Genomic DNA, 23,174 nt, shown 5'->3' on the forward strand with positions numbered 1-23,174 from the left:
ATAGGAAAATAGGATAGACTTTTAAAAAATGAATAGTGTTTTAGGATAAGGCAAGTCTATTAAAATCATTATCAGCAAGGAGAGTACTATCCCAACTTCAAAGCCAAGGAAAAGTGAAAAAGTTAAATTTGGTAACTAACTAGTAATGAAAACTTATTTAAGTGATTTAGCCAGTATGCTATACCTATTGTTTTCACTCTGCTCTGTTTTCACACTTTTGTGTCTACCAAGTACTTTGATTTTTGAGGCATGAAACATGATTAGTCCATAATCAATTTCTAGGATTCATAAATTATTAAGACATTTTACTGAACAAAAAGTCATTGGTAAGAAAACTGTAATAGTCAGCTTTCTTCATAGACTAGTTGTCAGCTTGGGAAAATGTCCTCCTCATTTGGCCTCTGAAGTATCTTCTGGCTCTGGATCTTTGATCTAACATTGTAAAGTACAGAGATATCAAATAAGATGTCCTCAGTCACATAGCAAATTATTGAGAGACTCTCAGGACACTGAAGAATTCTGAGAGGCAGTGGTTGATTAAAATATCTTTGAAATATTCTGTATCTTAATAACTAACATTAAAATTAACAAAGAAGGTAATTTTGATTTAATTAATTATTAAAATAAACCAGTGAAATTATTATTGCCTCCATTTTACAGATAGAGAAACTTAGAGAAACTAAGCAAGTACTAGTAAATGATACAGTCCCATTTTGCCCAATGTGATAGCCGCATAGGTTTAAGATAAGAAGTACTTGAATGGCATCCAGTCTGGCTAGGTGGCACAGTATATAGAGTGCTGGACCTCAAGTCAGGAAGACCTGAGAGATTTACTAGATGTATGACATTAGGTGTCATCTAACTTCTTGGTAGCTCAATTTCTTTTTTTTTCTTTTTCTTTTTTGCTGAGGCAATTGGGATTAAGTGACTTGCCCAGGGTCACACAGCTGAGAAGTGTTAAGTATCTGAGGACAGATTTGAACTCGGTTTCTCCTGACTTCAGGGCTGGTGCTCTATCCATCTAGCTGCTCTTGGTAGCTCAATTTCTGAGAAAATAAGTGGCTCAGTAGATAGAGTGCCAGAGCTGAACCCAGGAAGATTCATCTTCATGAGTTCAAATCTGCTCTCAGATACTTATTAACCACATGACCCTGGACAATTCTCTTAAGCCTGTTTGCTTCTGGAGAAGGAAATTGTATATCCCTATTTTTGCCAAGAAAATCCCAGATAGGGTCATGAGAGTCAAACATGACTGAATAACAACAACAAGAACAAAGCTCAATTTTCCCATCTGTAAAATGGGGATAATAATAATAGCATCTATTTCCCAAGGTCGTTGTGAAAATCACATGAAATAATATTTATTAAAATGCCTGACACATAGTAGGCATTATGTAAATATGTAATTCTTTATTTCTCTTTCTGACTCCAAGTTCAGTGCTCTGCAGAGTGCTGCCTAGATCTTCTAGATTCTGAAACATGCAATTCCATATTGCTATATTAATGAAGTAAAAAAAAAAATTAAGAATGTTCTGCAACCTTTTGGTAGCTTTTCCAGTATGCCAAATATTCCCAGTCTCTGCCCCAATCAAGTTTCTAGAACTTGAGATATTTTTGATTCAGCTCCCATTGGAGTTAAATTATTTGCTCCTCTTGGGCAATCATATTTGCCATCTCCTAATATCTTATTTACACAGCAACCTGAAAGGACTATGACAGTCGTTTTACAAAGAATGAGAAAAATGAAGAAAGGCTGAAATCTGGGCGAAGGGGGCAGGGCATTGATTCCTATATGAGCATAATTTTCTGTAATACATTGTAAAATTATGTAGAAAAGGTTATCAAGAACTTCCTGCCATTACAGTCAAGGATAAGGGAGAATTGGTTTATTTTCAAGATAATGAAATCGTCTCTACAAGGAATAATTTACTTTAGAGGATATCCTGAGATCCATTAAATTCAGGGAAAAATCCAGAGATGATACACTGGGGAAAAAAATCTATTACTAATAGATGGAAAGGAGTTCTTCTACATTTTCACATTTTTATAATTCTTCTAAGTTTAATAATTTTTACTAAAGGCCTATTTACTTTTTGAAAGTCATGGACCCTCCAGAAAAAGTTAATGGACATGAATACCACTCGCCATGGTCAATTTTCTTCTTCCTTCCTTGAGGTTAGGAAAAAGAGACCCATTTATATGTTTTACATAATGAAGTGATAGAGTTTATAAAAAAAAATAGGATAAACTTTTAAAAAAGGAATGGTGTTTTAGGACGAAGCAAATCTATTAAAATCATTATGACTACCAGCAAGAAGAGTACCATCCTAACTTCAAGCCAAGGAAAAGTGAAAAAGCAAAATTTGGTAACTGTCAGAAGGGTAAAATTTCTTTATTGTATTCAGATTTCCATCTTTATTTTTTTTTCTTTGCCTTCCATAATGCACCTGTATTTCTGGATAAAGACTAAATATTCAGCTTGTCTTGATTTTAACTATTTTGGGGTCTTATTATCATTTAGCTCTTGATACTTGCTATGGCACAGACCAGCTATACAGGTGATGTTTTTTATTATGCTTATTTTCCACAGGTGTTTCCTTGTTCAAGTTTAAGTCAAAGGCACAGATTTTTTTCAAATATACAAATATTTTTGTGGGTATCATGCTTATCATCAAATAAAATCCAAAGAGAAGAAAAATATAGAAAATTATGGAAATAGCTTTATAAATTTTGATATAGGAGGATGAATAAAAATACAGATAGATATTTTATATACATGTGTGTATTTCCCCCCTATATTCCATGGCTTCTCATTCTGTTACTCAAAACAGGCTATTAGCAACTGATCTGATGTTTTAATTGCAGAACTGGGAAGCCAATTTTAATCCCCAAGTTTGAAAGCTGTCCCAAGAAAGACATCTGTGCTTTGTTTTAGGCAAATCTCGATTTTTGTATCTATAAACAAATTTTATTTTTCTCCCCTCTTTTTTTCAGTGGCTGTTCCTGCGGCAGCACCAACTTGTCAGCCCAAGAGTGTCACTAACGGGCACTACCCAGCCCCACGCCTCTCGATTTCCTCTCGAGCCACAGTGGTTGCCAGTATGGAAAATACCTCCCAGGGCTTACAGACCGTCATGAAGTGGAAAACAGTCGTGGCCATCTTTGTAGTTGTGGTGGTCTATCTGGTCACAGGAGGTCTTGTCTTCCGGGCACTTGAACAACCCTTTGAGAGCAGCCAGAAGAATACAATTGCCTTGGAGAAGGCAGAGTTCCTTCAGGACCACAAGTGTGTGGGCCCACAGGAATTAGATACACTGATTCAGGTGAGCTATGAGTGAGTCAACAGATTCTTCTACTTGTCAACTATAAAATAATTATTATACTGAAGAAAAAGGCTATTTACTGTCAGCTTTCTGGATAATTAAGTTTTGCATTTCATGGATTTTTTTGGGGGAAAGGATTGTAGATCTGGTAGAATTTGATATTAGAGAGTCATATGAATCTACTTAAGCTGAGTCTGCATACATTAGGTAACTACTGTGCATCATAGAAGATGGATATGATAACCAACTAGTAGATTTTATTCAGCATTATCTTAGATTTTCAAGTCAATAAATAATTTTTGAATACTAGCTCTGTGCTTGAGACTAGGCTAGTATGTTGTTTTAGAGACCATAGAAAGGGAGATTGTCAAGAAAAAAGAGGGGCTTATAGTTTTTAAAGCTTGGGAAAAATTAAGAGAGAAAAAGACTGAGAATTGGATTTGGTTAGCATTAGTGTTGCCTGAGAAAGCAATTCCATTAGAGTGGTGGGGACAAGAGCCAAGATTCAAGGTGTCACAGAAGCAGTGAGTAGAAGAAATGGAGGCAGTGGGTGTAAGTTACTCTTTGAGAAGTCTCAGAAAGTAAATAGACAATTAGAAGGGTAGCTAAGTGAGAATAATTGAATAAAATGGATATTATTTTCAAGCTGTGGGAGAATTACACATTCTGGAAAGAAGATAAATTAGTTTCTCTTTATACAGCATTTGCAATTGTAATTTGCAATTGAGGAGGGAATAATTGAGTGACTATGGTCCTAAAGAAAGTGGAAAGGATGTGCTCAAATTCATATGTATAGTAGTTTATTTTGAAAAGGAGATGGAGGAATGTCTCATCTGAGACCTGGAGGGCCTGACTCTACATGGCAATATACTATCTAGAAAAGCATAGAATGTACAAGTGCTTCTCTTTTGGGGCTCCACCTTCTTCCTCTATCTTTTTTCTCTCTCTGATTTACTTCTTCCTGAGGCCCTGTTCCTCTAGGTCTTTTGTTTCCAAGATGCAGTACTATGTTATAACAGAAAGAAAGAGCCATGTAGAAAGATGATCAGAATTCAAAGTGTAAAGACTTTTCTTCTTGATGGGAGATAATTTTGTTTAGGAGAGTATTCTCTCTTTTAAATTTATTTTTGTTCATCTCGGTAAGAATGATGAGATCATGTATGGAAATCACTTTGTAACACTTAAATGTTACATAAATTTAACTTGCTTTTCCTTAAATATTCATTTAGTTTTTGATATTTTTACCTTCCAAGAAAAGTTTGTGGCGGTTCTTTTTATTTTCTTTTATAATTAGTCTATACTTTTATGGCCACACCATTTTTGCTCAGACTTCATCCCACCTCTCTGAGGACATACCTGAGTCATACCCTAAACCTAACTATATGCCTAACCCATTTTATATGTGAATTGTTGCTTAGTTGTGATGCTCTTGTCTTGTATTGGTACTTCTGATTTTTTGAACCCAAGTATAGAACTTTACATTTAGCCCTATTAAGTTTTGTTGTACCAGGTTCAGATTATTATAGATTATTATGATCTTTTGGGGTCCTAGTTCTATCATCCAATATGTTATTAATTTCTCCAAACATTTTGTTACCTGACATTTTGATAAATAAAGCACCTATTCTTTACCAGAGGTCTAATTTTGAATACACAAAGGTCAAGAATAGAGATGTAGTAGCATGTGCATCCAGAACCAATGGAGCAAGACTTCTTAATCTGGGGTCCATGAACTTGTTTTGTTTAATATTCTGATTAACTTTATTTCAATATATTTGGATTCCATTGTAATTCTATATATATCTTAAGCATTTAAAAACAGTAATGTGACATGGATCTCTATCATAGGGGCCCTACTGACATAAGAGCTTTATTTCTTATCCTGGCTCTTTAAGCTGAGTGATGGTGTTGTTGGTCAATTCCAGAAGCAAATCCTTCTGCTTCAGCTGCTTCTAACCTCAGAGCAGGGAGAAGAAGCAAAACTCCAGGGATATCAAATAGAAAGTCTTCATATAGTGTAGTTTTCCCTGAGGTTGGCCCTACACTGAGATGTTTATTTGAAAACTAAAACAGCATTTTAATAACAAGAACTACAGAGGCAGAAAAATGCATTTAGGAAAATGCTTTACTGGGCAAATAAATCATTTCACCGGGAAGCTCAGCTCTGATGTTTGGCACAAAATATATATGAATTGCTTATCCTCTTTGGAAAAACCCATAGCTGGATGAATAATTGTGCTACTGAGATTGGATAATAGTGTTATAGATTTAGACCTGGAAGGGACATTAAAGATTATCTCATCCAAATGTTTTCCATTTTATAGATGAAGAAACTGAGGCAAACAGGATTAAGTGAATTGCCTATGGTCACACAATTAATAAGTGTCTGAAGACAGATTTGAATTCTTGAGTCTTTTTGACTCCAGTGCTGGCATTTTTATCCACTATACCACCTAGTTACCTCAGACTGATCAGAGATGTCAAAGACACAATACCATAATAATACTCCTGAGTACAATCTGAACCAGATTAAAATTTAGTTGGAAAATATTTAACAAAATAAATATAAATACAATAGAACATAAGTAATATAAACATCTATTTTTCTAAGTCAACATTCAGCTTGCAGTGATTTTTTCACATGACTTGATGGTCTTTATGTCTCTTTGAATTGAATACCACTGGACTAGATGATGATTTATAATCCCTTCTGGCCCCAGGGTCATACATACATACATACATACACACACATATACATATATAAAAATAACTTTACATATGGGAATATGAAAAAATCTATCATTTATTCATGGGGAATTCTTGGTAGGAGAATTTTGTCCATCAACACAGACTATTTTATCTATGATATAGTAGTAAAGTCTTAGGGAATTTGCCTGAATCACTGAAAAGTTAAGTAACTTGTTTAGGGTCATATAGATACTATGGGTCAGAAGCAGGCTAGAATTCAGGTATTCCTGACTCTTTAGGCCCATCACTTTAAAGTTCCATATACTATCTGCATAGCATTACTCAATATTTGCAAATCTTGTCATTTGTTTGGCTAGCACTGACTATGGGAAGTTTTTGACGGCTCTTATGATATAGAACCTTTTGGGGGCCTATAATACTTATTAAAATTAATTACTTGCAATTGCATCTTTGCCTTTAAAATATATAGAAATACAAGTTTTCCCACTTTAGAATTAAACATGAATTTATAACTGTGTTCCACAGTTATTTTTAAAAGAGAGAAGTTTTTCTTTTCCTTTTAAAATCCAAGACCAATGTTCCAAATTTCTCTTTTATGAAAAACTAATTTATTGGATGAACCAGCATATTTTTCTTACTAATATAAGACCCTTAGCATTCTTCAGATAGAGTTAATTCTGCAATTAATCAATAATTATTTATTAAGCACTTATTATGCATTATCATTTTGGGCTTCAGTTTCCTCATATGCTAGTAAGAGAGTTAGAATAGTTGATCTCTAATATGTCTCCCAACTTTTCTGAGTCTATTAAGTCTCCTAAGTAGATCTATATCTTCTTTAAATATTTTCAAATTTTTAGGGGCGAAAAAAAGAGAAATAAGTTCTTTTACCTCCTAACAGGCAGAAAAGACATTTCTTAATTCATTTTCCATAAAGTCACAAAATAATTCTTTGGGTTTTTAGGAATTCCTTGGGGTTCTTTATCACTTTGATTCTAGTTCTGAGAATGGTTTTTTTTAATTTAGAGAATATTAAAATGTATATTCAGATTGTTTAAAAGCTTAAACCATAAAGTTGATAAAGGAATTAGCATTATTATTACTTGCAATTCAAAAATAACTTCATAGGAATTTAAAGAGCTCTATTTTTATAGACTAGTATCAAGAATATGGCTGTATATATGCATGTATCTTCATATATGCACACATTTATCTAAAGATACACATATTATCTGTATAATATTATATAAGATTTTCAAATCTTATAATTTGTTTGGCTACCATTGATTATGGGCAGTTTCTTATAGCTCTTAAGTTATGGTACCTTGAGAATCACATGTTCCTAAAGCAATTGCATTAATTAATAATATTTTTATATTATATAAATAATATATATCTATATATATAATATAATATTAATATATTATATAATATATATAATATATAAATAAATAAATATATATATGATATATATAAATATATATCATAATTAACACTAATTGCTTGCAATTGCAGCCTAAACTCTAAAATATATATGTATATATGTATATACATATATGTACAAAATCACATAAAGAATTATAATCCATCTCATAAGAAAAATTACATTACTTTTTGTAGAGTTTGAAATGTCTTTGTGGCTCTTTATTTGGATGACTTTCCTACACAAAGTTTTCTAAGCTGGCCGAATAGTCTTACTGCAATGCACCAAGTTCTGAAATGACTGGCAGATAATAAATTGAGGACAATGGCATTAATATGGGCCTTAGCTCTGCTGAATGTACTCTTTTCAAAGTTAAGTTTCAGGATAGGTTTCTTTTCATTAGGAGCAAAATTAAACCACTCCACATTTTCCATATGTGCAAAATCCCTCAAATTTCTTCAATCCTTTCCTTTCCTTTTCATTTCCACTGCAATCTTTCTCTTTCAGATCTCCATCTTCTCTTCCCAAGACTATTTCAGTAACTTTGTCACAGAATTATACAAAGAAGATTTGAAGGGACCTTACCAGCTATCTAGTCCAATTCATATTTGAAAAGGAATCCTCACTAAGATAATCCCACAAAGATATCTGTCTTTTGCTTGAAACTCTCCAATGGCGGGTAATCCATTGCTGTCTAAGGCAACTTATTCCATTTTTTGATAGCTATAATTATTAGAAATTTTTCCTGCCATTAAGCCTAAATTGGACTCTTTCCAATCTCCAACTATTTGCTCTCGATTCTTCCCTCAGAAACCAAACAGAATAAATCTAAATCTGATTCCACATGAATAATTCTTTAAATCCTTGAGAACAACTAACATATCCCATTTCTCTCTGCTTTATCACTCCACCCTAGTATTTCTCAGGTCTTCTCAATGCTAAATATCTCTAGTTTTTTTTTTTTTCAGATGATCTTTGTTTAACATGGATTCTAGGTCTTCACTATCTTGGATACTTTCTTCTGGAAAACTCTCTAATTTATCAGTATCCTTAAACCATGGTAACTTAAACAGAACATAATATATCAGCTGTTAGGTAAGAAAGGCAGAGTCTAGAGGGAACATGATTGACCTCCTTATTGCTGAAAACTATGCATCTTTTAATGTAGCCTAAGATCACATTCATTCTTTTTGGTTACTACATCACATTATTTACTCCTATTAATCTTACAATCCTCTAAAATTCCCTAGGTTTTTTTTTTCCCTAAACAAACCACTGCCTAATTAGGCATTATTCATTCTGTAATTCAGAAGCTGATTTTTCTGAATCTAAATATAAGACTTCTATCTCCTTGTCTCCAAAGCATCCTTTACTCAATTGTCCAATTAATTTTTCTAAATTCAGATGATGGGATCAATCATGTCACAAGGTCATTTGCTGTTGTTTTGGAAGGGTCTTCATAGACCAAGTAGAGTAGCTACCATATTTTGTAGAGGAGGAAGTTGAGACCAATTTGCATCTTTTGCCCAAGGACACTTAGGTAGTAAAGATTTGGATGTACTCTAACTCCTCTAACTCCAGAGTCACTGCTCTTTCTATTATATCACACTGTTATATTATTATTATTTTTTTAATAAAAATAAATCTTTGGTAGCTACTCATTGTTTATAAACTATGAACTCCTGATCTTGTCATTCAAAGTCTGCCACAGTGTGGTTCCAACATCCCTTTCCTTTCCATTTCATCCCATTCCACAAGTTAAATTTTATTCAGCAATTTCTATGTACAAGGCATGGGAATACAAAGAAAAAAACAATTAAAAAAACTTTGACTCAAGAAATACAGGAATATAACACTTAAAGAGATAAGCATATATAATTTTATAGGCATCAGCTCTAATAATTGGAGTGATTAAGAAAAGCTTCATGAAAAGGTGGTAGCTAAGCTGAGCTTTAAAAGAAGCTTAAAATTCAGAGGTTTAAATGAAGAAGAAAATTCATTCATTTTAGATTTGAAGGATAGCACATTCTAAGGCACAAATATGAGAATTGGAGAGTTGAATTTGGGAAATACCTAGAAATATGATTTGGCTACTACATAGAGTGTATAAAAAGGGAGCAATATGAAATAAAGTTGGATGGAGCCAGATTGTGGAGGGCTTTAAATGCCAGGCTAAGAAGTTGGCTTTTTATCTAAAAAATCCCTGACATTTTTTCGAGCAGGCATTGGTATGCCTTAGGAATATTATTTTGGAAGCTATGGGGAAGTGTGAGTTAGAAAAGAGAGAGAATGCAAGCAGTAAGAACATGTATGGGTATATTACAATAGCAACAATGGCAAGAGATGATGAAGAACTGCAGTAGGACAGTGATTTTGTAATTGGAGAGACGGGGATAGAGGCAAGAGCCATGAGGATAGAACTGACAAGACTTGGTAACTAATTGGAATGGAGAGTTGGTGGTGAGGGAGAGGGAAGAATCAAGTATGACTTTGAGACTATCAACTGACTGCTTATGTCCTTAATAAAAATTGGGAACTTGCAAGGAAGGGTTGTTGTTTGTTCTTCTTTCTTGAAGAGGATCACAACATCAAGGAGGTGATGCTATGACTTGCAAGTGAATTGGATTTCAGTGAGGGAGAGTTGTGCAAAGTCACCAGCTCTTCCAGAGCCGTCTGGATTCGGTGGAAAGATAGATATACATCAGGATCATCTGGTGCAGTAGGAGGGAGGAAGGTAGATTTTGGGAAAAGGCAATGTACTTTGTTTTTGACATAAGGAGTTGAAATCTTTACAGGACATCTGGTGGATTTACAGATGGGGTTGTCCCGCAGTCAACTGATAATATAGGACTGGAATTTGGAGACTGGGATGCATATGCAGAGAGAAGATCACTGAATCCATTAGAGCATAGTAGAGCAAATTAGATCACCAAGAGAAAGGATGAAGAGATAGAGAAGAGGGTACAGGAGAGTCTTGAATGACACACAATTAGCATATATCAAATATGACCCTTAATCTAGTGTTTTACTTCAAAGGGAACTGAAAAGAAATGGCTAGAATGGTTAGAAAGAACAGTGTCAAGTCTTTGAAATCAATGAATATCTTAGAATAGGGTATTTTTATTGCTGTTCACAATCTCAAAAGCTACAGAGAGATAGAGAAAGATGAAAACTGAGAAAGACTTTTCATACTTAGCAGTTGAAAAGTCATTGATAGTCTTTGAGAAAACAATGTCAGTAGAGTAGTGGTGTTGGAAAACATTATAGGCAAGGGAGAAGGAAGTAGGGAAATAGAAGCAGTGAGCCAGTAATTTTTTTCAAGGAGTTAAGTATGAAAAAGAAAAGAGATATAGGACAATTGCCTTAAGGGAAAAATAAAGATATTTTAAAGATGAGACGAGTATACTTATAGGAAGAGGAGGATGGATGATCTTAATGAATCCTTTCAATTACTGATCCTATGATTTTCTGTCCTTGTCTTGTCTTATCCCAGCTATGAACAAAGTTTTGTTTCTGCTGTTTCAGTATCTGCCACTTCAGAATGTAATCTCTTCATCCTCTTCAACCCCATATTCAGGTGCCACCATTCTATGAAGCCTTCTCAGACATTCTCTTGCTTTCATTCAGTTGAAGGTTATTTCATTGTCCTCAGATTTCTAAAGTATTTTGGTTGGACCTCTCTTTTGCCCTCATTATTCTCTTTTTGCATAATTATTATTTATATAGATATATCTTTACCCTACTCTGCCTTAGATTGAGGCAATGGAGATATCTAAATGGCATCAGGAGGTGAGGAGAGAGATAACACTGGTCCAGAACACAGATAGTCTTATATGTTCTTCCTAGTAAGGTCCCACTATTTTCGACATAGATTTACCTAAGAGAATAGGGAAGGGCACAGTGTAACACTGTTGATGTTTACTGTGTATTAAGACCTTCAGCAGCCTGAAACATGCTCACTGAACAAGACTACCCTCAGGAACGTGCATGACACAGGGGAGTACAGACACTGACACAGGAGGAAAGCCACTTGTGTAAGCACACTCCCTAGAGTTGTACTACTTTGCCACACAGAAGTATCTACTTGATTCTTGACCTTCCTTCCTCCCTCCCTTCCTCTCTCTCTCCTTCTTTCCCTCCCTTCCTTCCTCCCTCCCTCTCTCCCTTCCTCCTTCTCCTCTTCCTTCCTTCCTTCCTTCCTTCCTTCCTTCCTTCCTTCCTTCCTTCCTTCCTTCCTTTTTTCCTTCCTTCTTCCCTCTCTATCCTCCTTCTCTCCTTTCTCCCCTCATTAAAATATAGTCATCTTTCCTATATGAAGACCACGTTAAAAATTTCTTTTTGTCCAGTTATTTTAGTTATATGTGATTCATTGTGACTCCATTTGAAGGTTTTCTTGACAAATATACTAAAGTATACCTCAGTTTCCTCATTTCCAATAAGGTAGAATAGGGAATGGTAAACTGCTTTACCATTTCCCATTCCACCTTATTGGAAATGAGGAAACTGAGGTGAGCAAGGTCAAGTAACTTGACTAAGGTCATACAGCTAGTATAAGTGAGACTGGATTTGAACTTAGGTCTTTCTAACTTCAGGCTTGGTACTTTATCCACTGCACTATTTAGCTGCCCTGGTTTAGAAATAGTGACCCCATAGAAGCTTTGGCTAGCTCCAATTTTATAATCTGGCTACAAACAACTTTAGAAGCAGAAAGAGAGACTGATAATCTCTTCAAGGTTATAAGCAACTAATGATTCTTAAATGATCATGGCAACATTATCGTATGAGTTAAAGCTTTAAAATTATGCCCTTGTAATTTTTTAGGTTTTATTTAATTAGTTTTTTTCCATCTTTGATTCTTCCAAGTCAAATGCCATTTCTTTTCTTCCTTACAACTACAAGCAAAGGGCTGAACATATAGTAGATTCCTAATGTAGTGATTTGAATGTAGTGATAACTGGAACTCTCTTCCACAATTGCTATTAGGAGGGGAAGGCTCATGAGGTATCAGACTCCTCCTTAACTTTAGTATAGTTGAGATGATCAGCTATCATGGATTTTATTCACTTGGTAGGAGACTGAATTGAAGTTCCTTCAAATTTATAGATTCTATGATTCTATAAGGAAGGATGAAGAATGAAGAACTTGAATGTTTGCAATGTGTTTCTTTTGTCATGGTCCTTCTGCTATTATAAGAATATTGTATCATGAACTGTAAATGAGTCATGATAAATATTGTTTCTGATCCATAGCGGGGGTTTTGGACCTTTTTTCTGTTCTAGACCAACTTTACCCAATGGCACTCTTGAACTCTGGTAAAAATAGTCTGACCCTTCTTATTATCTTCTCCACTCCCGATAATCAGATAGGATATTTAAAATTTAGATTACTAGTAATAATGATTCTAATGATAACTTATATTTAGATGATACTATATATATAACTTTAAAAATACTGTCAGATACTATCCCATTTGATGATCATAGTCACCTTGTGAGATAGGTAGATCAGCTATGTTCCTTATTTTACAGATGAAGAAATTTGGACTTGGAGCTTCTTTCTGATTTCTTTTTTTAAAAAGATTCTTGCGATTTCTATTTTATATCACCTACAGTTCTTGGAAAATATCCCTTCATCTTTTATTTGAAGAGAGCCATCTCTTATAAGAAAGAATAAAAAGAAAGGTGGAAGTAATAGCAATAAAATTGCAGCAAAAGTTATATCTTATTTTTAAAAAGTCTCTTATTTTAGGTTAAATAAAAGGAGAGATTAGTTTCTAACCCTGAAAAATTTTTAAATAGAAAACTGCCTTAGAGATCAAGTCTGTCAATATGATGCCCACTGTCTGATGCTAAAAAAAAATTGGGAGAATTTGCTAAGTTGTAGAGTAATTGTTATGAGATTCTAAGATACACTCTATGTACTGGCTAAGGAGGAATACTGTGGATCATTTTGAAGATTGTACACCAGTACTAAATGCAATACCATTTTCTCTTCCATTATATTTTCAGTGGGTCTGAGATATTTTTTCCCTGTGACTATTTCCTTTTTAAGGTTTTTTTTTCTTTAAAACATTTTTTAGCATTCATTAAAAAAAAAAATCTGAGTTCCAAATTCTCTCCCTCCCTCTTACCCACATTTCACCCATTGAGAAGGCAAGCAGTATGCTATCATTTATACCTGTGAAGTCATGAAAAATACATGTCCATATTGACTCTATTAGAAGCAAGAAAAAAAATTTTAAAGCAAGAACAATAAAGAAATGAAAAAATATGCTTTAATCTATACTCAGGATCCATCAATTCTCCAGAGTTGAAAAGTAATTTTTTTTTTTTAATGATGGGTGCTTTGAAAATGTTTAGGATTGTTGTCTTGATCAGAAAGCTAAGTCTTTCATAATTAATTATCATTATAGTATTGCTGTTATTTTGTACAATGTTTTCCTAGTTCTCACTTTATTTTGAATCAGTTTATATAAGTTTTCCTAGGTTTTCCTGAAACCATCCCTCTCATCATTTCTTATAGCCCCATAGTATTCCATGACACTCATATACCACAACTTCTTCAGCCCCCAATTGATAAGCACCCCCTCAATTTTCAATTCTATGCTACCCCAAAACAAAAAACAAACAAAACCTGCTGTGACTTTTTTGTACGAACAAATCCTCTTCCTTTTCCCCCCCTTATGTCTTTGTTATACAGCTCTAGTAGTGATATTGTTAGGTCAAAGGTCAATTTTGCAGCTTTTTGGGTATAGTTCCAAATTTTTCTCCAGAATGATTAAATCAGTTCAAAACTCTACCAACAATACACGTGTCATTTTTCTATATCCCTTACATCATTTATAATTTTTCTTTTCTTTTTCTATGTTAGCTAATATGACAAGTGTGAAGTGAAACTTTAGAAATGTTTTAATTTGAATACTTGAATAAATAATGATTTAGAGCATTTTTTCCTATTATTATTCATAGCTTTGATTTCTTCTGAAAACTACCTCTTCATATTTTTTGACCATTTATCAGTTAAGGAAAGGCTTTTATTTTTATAAATTTGACTCAATTCCTTGAATAGTTGAGATATTATCCTATATCAGAATCTTGCTGTAAATTATTTTACCCAGTTTTCTGCTTGCTTTCTAATTTTGGCTACATGGGTTTTGTTTGTGTAAAACCTTATTTTCATATATTCAGAATTATCCATTTTACTTTCCCTGATCCTCTCTATCTATTGTTTGGTCATAAACTCTTTCCTCATCCATAGATCTTGGATAAATTTTCCCCTGGTCCACTAGCTAACTTATTTTATCACCCTTTATGTCTAACATTTACCCGTTTTGACTTTATTTTGGTATACAGTATGGGATGTAATTTGTTAAATTACTTTCCAGTTTTTCCCAGCAAATTTTGTCAAATAGTTAGTTCTTGCTCCCAAACCTGAAATTTTTAGATTTACCAAACACTAAATTACTATTGTCATTTGCTAATATGTATTATATACCTAATCTATTCCACTGATCTACATTCTATATCTTAGCCACTACATTTTCATGATGACTGCTTTGAAATATAGTTTGAAATCTAGTACTGTTTGGCTTCTTTCCATCACATTTACTCCCCATTGATTCCATTAATATTCTTGACTTTTTATTCTTCTAGATGAATTTATAATTACTTTTTTCTATCTCTACAAAATAATTCTTTGGTAATTTGATTGGTATGGACTTGTACTAACAAAATTCAATCCTCAACCCTTCCTTTTATAGATTAAAAAATTGACATAGATTGAAATAGTAAAAGCAGCCAAGGTGCTCAAGTCTTCTCTATTCCTGAGTTCAAATCCTGCCTCAGATACTTTCTAGTTGGGTGACCCAGGGTAAATCATTGATTTTCTCCATTTCTTTATTTAGAAAATGAAGTTAATAATGATACTTACCTCCTAAGGTTGCTGTGAGAATAAATGAGATAATATTTGTAAAGTGTTTTGCAAATCTTGAAATATTATATAAATTTTGTTGTCATTATTAATACTGTTGTGTGACTTGGCCAGAGACACTCTGCTAGTAAGTGGCAAAACTAAGACTACAACTAACGGCTTCTTTCTAACTTTCTCTTTGAGTGTTTTATTTGGCATTTGTTGTCAACTTCTTTTAAAATTTTTTATTGATGTTTTTTGTTGGTATTTACATTACAAACATGTTACAGAGTATTGCCACTTCATAAGAAATCTGTCATACCAAAGTAAAATTTAACAAAATATACAACATATTGTCAACTTCTTACTCATCCTCATCTCACATACCAAATTTTTCTATTTCTACCTACACTATATCTTTCCTGTCTCTTTCCTCTATTCACATAAGCACATCCTAATTCAGACCTGCATCTCTTCTTTTTGGGACCAGTGCAATTGTCTCCTAATTGATCTCCTTGCCTCAAGGCTTTCCCTTCCCCAGCCACACTCCACAGAGCTGCTGAAATTATTTCTCTTAAACACAGTTCTGACCATATCATCCCCTTACTTAATAAACTCCAGTGCTTCCTTTTGCCTCCAGGATAAAATATAAACTCCTCATTTTACCTTGTGATGCTCTTCACAGTCTGGCTCCAATCTACCTTTTCAAACTCATTATGTGTTAGTCTGACACTCTTATCTGCAATCTAGCCAAACTGTTTCTCACATACCACATGTAATCTTTCATCTCCATGTGTTTTCATCTTCATCTCCACCTTGAAGAATTTATTTCATTTTAGATTTATTTCATCTTTTACTTGAACCTTTCCTCATCTCTTCAATTGCTAGCATCCTCCATCCCTAGACTACCTTACATTTAATTTGCATTTATTTTGTTTATTCATATATATTGCATATATATATAAATATATACTTAGTATTCAAAACAGGTAACACTGTGTCCTGCATATAATAATTTAATAAATAGTTGCTGATTAATTGCTTTTGGCAAGGATTGAATTTTATGGAATTCATTAAAGCCCTTTACTCTCTGGCTCCAATCTATCTATCCAGGCTCTCTGTTGCCCTTCTCACCTCTATTTTCCAGCCAAACTTGAATGTGCCTTTCTGATTTTGTCTCGTTTTCTTTAGCCTCTTCAGGGCAAGAGTCACATCGCCATTTTATTAATAAGGAAACTGAGGTTCAGAGACAGCTACTGTCTTGCCCAAGGTTACACAGAGGTTGGACAATTATTAGGAGTTCTTAATCCAGGGTCTATGAATTTGTTACTAAGATATTTTGATAATTTCAATTGAATTAGTTTTCTTTGTAATTCTATGTATTTTATTTTATGTATTTAAAAACATTATTCTAAGAAAGGGTTCATATATTTTATTAGACTGACAAAAAGACCCATAGTACACAAGAAAAATTAAGCACTTCTGGATCATATGATCTTTTTAGATTTGACATCCTATAATAATGTGATTATTTAGCAATTGACATGACACTGAATCACTTCTAATTAGACTATGCAAATCCTTACACTTTTAAAGAACATCTAAATGATCCCACCCTTCTTTTTGCTTCCCTCTTTTCTGCCTTTCTATCTTCCTGATCTGTGTCATATTAAATGGATTATCTTTTGTTCAGGAAGTTTCAATAACAAATAAAACAGCAGCAGGTGATGCACAGTATGTTATGCTGAACACCATTGCCTGCGTTAGGGGTTTGTTTGTTTCAAGTGATTGAGCTTTCAGAGAATGCTGTAATGCCTTTTAACAGCTTTCCCCAAATAAGGAGCCTTGCTATATCACAAGTGAGGTGATCAAGCAGAAAGTTATTTGTATTTTACAAGACTGAGCCTGTAGTGATGTTTAGCTCCCCGGTGGCGTCAGGAGCCTTATTATCATGGTCCCTGTGCCTGTTGATTCTGTCTCTGGGAAGTCAAGAAGACCTAAATCTCCTTAACTCAGAAATTAAAAGAGTAATAATGAAAATGATCATGGTTCTGGAAAATGAAATTGCAAATGGGGCAAGGCAGGAAAAATAATTATGCTTGTGTTCATCTTTTTTAATAAAGGCACAAGTCATTGAGTCATTAAATCTGGAAGGGACCTTAGAGATTATCTAGCACACTCTTATACTTATTTAATTTAATTCAGCCAGCATTTATTAAACACCTATAGTATTATGGACACAGAACCAGGCTTTGGGCTTACAAAGAGAGTGAAACAATTGCAGAACTCGAGGAATTTACATTTTACTTGAAGGAAGCAAAATAAATATAAATTTACAACAGGAATCTAGATGATGCAGTAGATAGAGCTTGGTATTTGGAGTTGAGAAGACCTGAGTTCAAGTCGTGTTTCTGATACTTACTAGTTGTTGAACCTTTCTCAGGTTCAGTTTCTGCATCTGTAAAATGGACCTAGTGAGTTGTGAAGATCAAATGGCTTACTTAACATATGGAAAATGCTTTGAAATCTGTAAAACACCCTCTAATTGCTATTTTTCTGAACATACCAAAGTAAATATATGCAAAATAATTTTGGAAGTAGAGAGCATTAACAATTGGGAGGATTAAGAAAGACTCACCTTCAAAGTTGATTATTTAATCTGAATCTTCAAGAGAGCTAAAGGCAGTGATGAACAAAGGGATGCCAAGCATGTAGAACATTTTGTACACAGATACAGTGGAAGGAGATAGGACACAGTGTATGAGGCAAAAACAAATAGGGACAGTCTGGCTAGAATGGGAAGGGTGTGAAGTGAGTAATGAGAAATGAGCTTGGAAGGATAGATTGAAGCCAATTGTGAAGAACTTTAGAGAGACGTTCATATTTTATCCTAAAAGCAATAGGAGTACATGGCAAATAGTAAGTACTGAATAATATTTTTTCATTCATTCATTTGTTCATTCTGAATCATGGAGGTGAAATATTTATGGATAATGACGAAGTCAGGGATATGGCCATTCCTGTATTTTAGGAATATATGTTTGATTGCTATGTAGGGGAAAGAATAAAGATATAGAGACTATATGAAGAGAAAGATCAATCAGCAGATTATTGCAATAGGTCTGATGAGAGATACTAAAGATTTGAACCCATAGGGAGCAGATAAGAGGGCAGATGGGAGAATTGTTACAGAAGTAGACTAGACAAGATTTATCCCCCTAAATGGGTAGGGGAGAGGAAAGCGCCAAGGATGACTGAGGTTGTGAGTATTTCTACTGAAAAAGAGAACTTAGAAAGAGTGGAGGATGAGTTAAAAGCTAAAGGGTAAGATTTTTGGAAAGAGGTAAAGGAGGTCAAAGCAAGAAAAATGTGGAACAACTGAAACTGGATGTCGTGGTGAGAATAAAATATGGTTTTAGGATAGATGAGGCCCAGGGAGAGATGGAAAGATAGGTGATTGTGGTCAAAAAGGAATTTGAAAGCTCTGCCATGCCTCTAGTTCCTTAGTTAATCCACTCGGGCTTTGGAATTCTTACCCTGAGGCTGAACTATTTTGATTAGTGAGTGAATGAATACAAACATACTTAGATCACAATAAATAGTATGTGTCAGGCCAGATCATGTTTCACATCCCATCCAGCTATATACTGGTAACATCTTACCATTGCCCTTACTGCTGCAGACATATTTCCTCTCCTCCTTGAAGGTGATTTTGCTTTTGTATTTGTACCCTCACTGTACACGGCACAATGCCTGGCAAATAATAAACTTGTATGTGGTCCTCTTTGAGAATGAAGAACAAATAACAATATGTGAGGAGGAGTAGTTGCTTCATTGGGAACCTAATTGGCCAGTTCCAGGTTAGGCAATAGTTTCTTTCCTTCTTTTTTCCCTCCCTCCCTCCTTCTTTTTTCCCTTCCCTTTCTGTCTTCTTCCTTCTTTCCTCCTTCCTCTTCCCTCTCTCCCTTCTTCCTTCCTTCCCTTCCTTTCTTTTCCCTTCTCTCTCCTTCCTTCCCTCTCTTCTTTTCTTCTCTTTCCCTCTCTTCTTCTATATTGGACCATTATGTATCTCATTGAAATAAGTCTTACAAGTTGCTTTGACAGAGTAGTTACATTACTTCTCTTCTGGACAAAAAAAAAATGGCTCTGAATCTCTGTGGCACCATCTCCATTTCTTTGCTTCTTGTTCTAAGAGGCCTCAGTTCATGCCCTAGTATTCTATTCTAAGCTGGTACATGGTTATAGGAGTAATGAGAGAAGTGCAGAGTAAGTTTCAGTTGGCTATGCTTATTATTCAAAGAATTGTTAATTTGGGGGCAATAGAATTAAGCATTGAGAAACCCACAGTAAACAGCTGTAACTACAGCAAGACAGAAATAGATGTAATGTATTTTTTATTCATCATTTAATAAAACTGGGCAGTAGACCTAAGATAAATTTAATTGTCTCTTCTTTCTTCCTCCCTGTTACCTCCTGCTTGTCTTTATTTTTCATGGAGTCTGTGTTCTTAGGAATCTCAGAGACAAGGTCTAGATGGCTGTACCAGAATAGTCAGTTAATTTAGTTAAATAGCTTGTCTGACTGCTTCCCCACCTATTCTCTAAGTAACAAGTACAATGAGGATGGGAATGGTGAATGTGCGTGACTCTTTCCTTTCATTCAGTAACATCAGATATCCCAGGATTTGTTTATGTTACCCTATTCATTACCATAGGTAGGAGCTGGACTAAATGTGCAGGGTAGGAAAGAAAACAGAAATAGAAGATTGTATTTTCTGTAATTAAGATCAGGGTTTTTACAGCCTTTTTGATAGTATCCTCTATTATGAACTCTTCATACATTTATAACTTATTTCCCTATTTTATCTTATCCTCTTATTATATTTCCATATAGTCTCATATATGGGAATATATATTGTCATATAGGACCTACCTAACTTCCTAGAACTTCCTAGAACTTAGAGTTCCTGTGTAGCTAGAGTCAGGAAGACCTGAAATAAAATTTGACCTCAGAAGTTTACTAGCTTTCTGACCCTGGGCAAATCACTTAATCCTGTTTGCCTCAGTTCTGTGGAATGTGCTGGAAAGGAAAATGGCAAGCTACTCCAGGTATCTTTGCCAAGAAAACCCCAAATGGGGTCATGAAAAGTCAGACATGACTGAACACAAAGTATGGTATAGGGTACAGAGAACTGAAGCCAGAAAGATTTGAGTTCAAGTCCCGCTTCTGACACATACTTGAAATAAGATTTCTGGGCAAGTCACTTAACCTTTAAGTGCTCCTGGCAACTCCCTAAGACTATACCAATCAGAGAAAATGCCAGTTTCCTTTGGTAATAGGAATTTTCTCACCTGGGAGTTCTCTTTGTCAATTGGAATGATAATTCTGGTCTCTATGTGTCTATCCTGCCACATTGGAGTAGCAAGAGAAGACTTGATTTTAATCTCCCCTTTACTTTCTGTTGGACTTTTGGAAGATCATTTTCACTCTCTGGGCTTCAGTTTCTTAATCTGTTAAATAAGGTTGGACAAAATCCCTCATATCCCTTCTAGCTCTAAATCAACAATCCATTTTATTTCCCTTATTGTACTTATCATATACTTTTTGAAGGCATCACTAAGTGGCTTTTCATCTTCATATTACAAAAATCTAGCAAAGCATCTTGTATAAAGAAAGTCCTTAATGTTGAATTGATTTCGGTTGTATTGAATTGAACATCATTACCAAACACATTTGTTACATTAGCCTGAAAATTTTCTTAGCCTCATGGAGCCCTGAAAATCTTTACTTTTTCTTCTGTGCATTATTTGTAGGTGAAATAATGTTGAAATAAAGATAATGAAAAGCTATTTGTGGTCAATAAATTAATATTGAGCTTCCTATAAATACTGTGGTCCTCTATCCCTCACTTAAGGTCCTTTACACACAACCATATAGTTAAATATGTTACATGAAGTAGGCCCAGAATTTCATAGGAACCTGGGGATCCATAGGATCCGCAAGAACCACTTTTTGATCCTTTGATGGTATTTCTGAGTTGTGGTTAATATAGCTCACCAATTATCTTTTTCCTACCTCAAAGAGAATGCTCCAATAATGGAAAAGAGCCTCCTCACTTTTTGCACATTATTGAAACCGCAAGCCAAAACCAAAAAAACAACAAAAAAACCCCCTTGGAATAATAAATCATGAATTCCCAAGAGTACTCTAGAAAAAGTATATGTGGGCCTCATACTCTAATTTCATTGACAAAATGAAATTCTTGCCTTTTATCCCTGGAGTAAGAGCTATTAAGGCACTTTCTTCTGATGTGAATGGCTTTGATTGTTCAGTCAACCTGGTGCCAACTTACCACTGCATGCAGCCTTCTTTTCTTTTGGAGGGTAATAGTGAAATATAGAAGTAAATGACCTCACACAATGCACAGATCATAGAAGAAAAGCCTGAGACAGTTAGTATTCCCCTGGGCATCATAGTTCATTCCAGGATAGCAGAAACACTTCAGTGTTGCCCTTGAATATGCAGGATTGTGATATATGGAATTCTGTTTTATTGTACTATGGAATTGTTGCATTCTTGTTGGCCCCAGAATAGAAGAATTATTGTCTCCCTCCCACTTTGTCATTTTCCAATCAGCTATAGAAATGTTTCACTCAGTATAGGTTTACACTTTTTTTTTAATAACTTTTAGAACTAGGAGAATGAACTAGGATGTTAGAAAGAGACATTTTTTTTAAGAACTTGGTGCTTTAAAATCAACTAGACCTATTGAGAATGTAAGATCGTGTGTACTATATTTGCCCATGTAGGTTTTATGTGTCCACGTGGGTCTATCTAGTTGTGTTTTTCAGGAAGGCATGGATAGGTATTTCTAGTGTCTCCTTTGTTTACTCTCTTTAAGGGACTCTTTTATTCTTTCTAGGAAAGGAATCATAAAGTTGGCAACATGGTCTGGCAATTTTGCTTTAATCAGAGAAAGGATTCCAGAATAGAATTATATCTATTTACTCCTCTAAATATTATTAATTTAGGGGAAATAATTTTTAAGTTGAAAGTGAGGTTCTGATCACTTTTCCTTTATGAAGAAAGAGTGCCCCAAGGTATTATTTCTAAGACTTGAGTCCTTTCCCACCAGATGCCAGTTCTTCAGTCAACACATATAGCAAATAAACCATTTACCTAAGCCAATACCAATTAGAAATCAAAGAATGTAAACAGAAGAGAATATATAGCAGATAATACAAGAATTGAATCAACATCCCCACTGGGAAGATCTCACTCAAGGGAAAATTCTCTGAAATCTCTATAGTAATAAGATAGGGATTAGGGACCATGATTGAAGTTCCAGCTCCTCTATATGCTGGCTTCTTTTCAAAGCCTTTCTTTCCCTTAAGGGATATGAAGAGAGCCTATAATTTCATTTCTTCTTTCTTGAAACAGGTAAAATACTAGGATCTCTCTTCTCCCAACTTTCACTAATTCCATGTGAAGTTTCAGGCATGGAACATTGAACAATCAGTCTTAAGCACTGACGAGTGACTCATGCAAATAGTCTTTTAGAAGAAGGTTACTTTAGATTTATCTAACTCTGTGAATAAAATAGTGTAGTATAGCAGAAAAAAAGCACTGGTACTAGCCTAGGGAGAGACTGAGTTGGAAACCTGCCTCTCTATAAGCTCCTTTTCTCTTTTTCTTTATCTTAAAATCCTGTGACATTCTCTCTCATTGTCTTCCTTTCTTCCAGTCTCTAACAAGAAGTAGCCTTTCTCCTTGCCAAGGGAAGTCCTTGTGCATTTGCATTTGATTCCATC

The 23,174-nt window shown here is 34.6% G+C and overlaps 1 protein-coding gene across 1 annotated transcript in view; it reads left to right on the forward strand.

Moving 5' to 3' along the window:
* KCNK10 (potassium two pore domain channel subfamily K member 10) overlaps positions 1 to 23,174 on the forward strand; it is a 156,624-nt gene that overhangs the window by 57,218 nt on the left and 76,232 nt on the right. The window contains exon 2 of the mRNA XM_051977456.1: positions 2,995 to 3,323. Within this exon, the coding sequence (XP_051833416.1) occupies positions 2,995 to 3,323 (329 nt within the window). The remainder of the gene's footprint in view (positions 1 to 2,994; positions 3,324 to 23,174) is intronic.

The sequence above is a fragment of the Antechinus flavipes genome, chromosome 2 (genome assembly GCF_016432865.1).
Source record: "Antechinus flavipes isolate AdamAnt ecotype Samford, QLD, Australia chromosome 2, AdamAnt_v2, whole genome shotgun sequence".
NCBI lineage: Eukaryota > Metazoa > Chordata > Mammalia > Dasyuromorphia > Dasyuridae > Antechinus > Antechinus flavipes.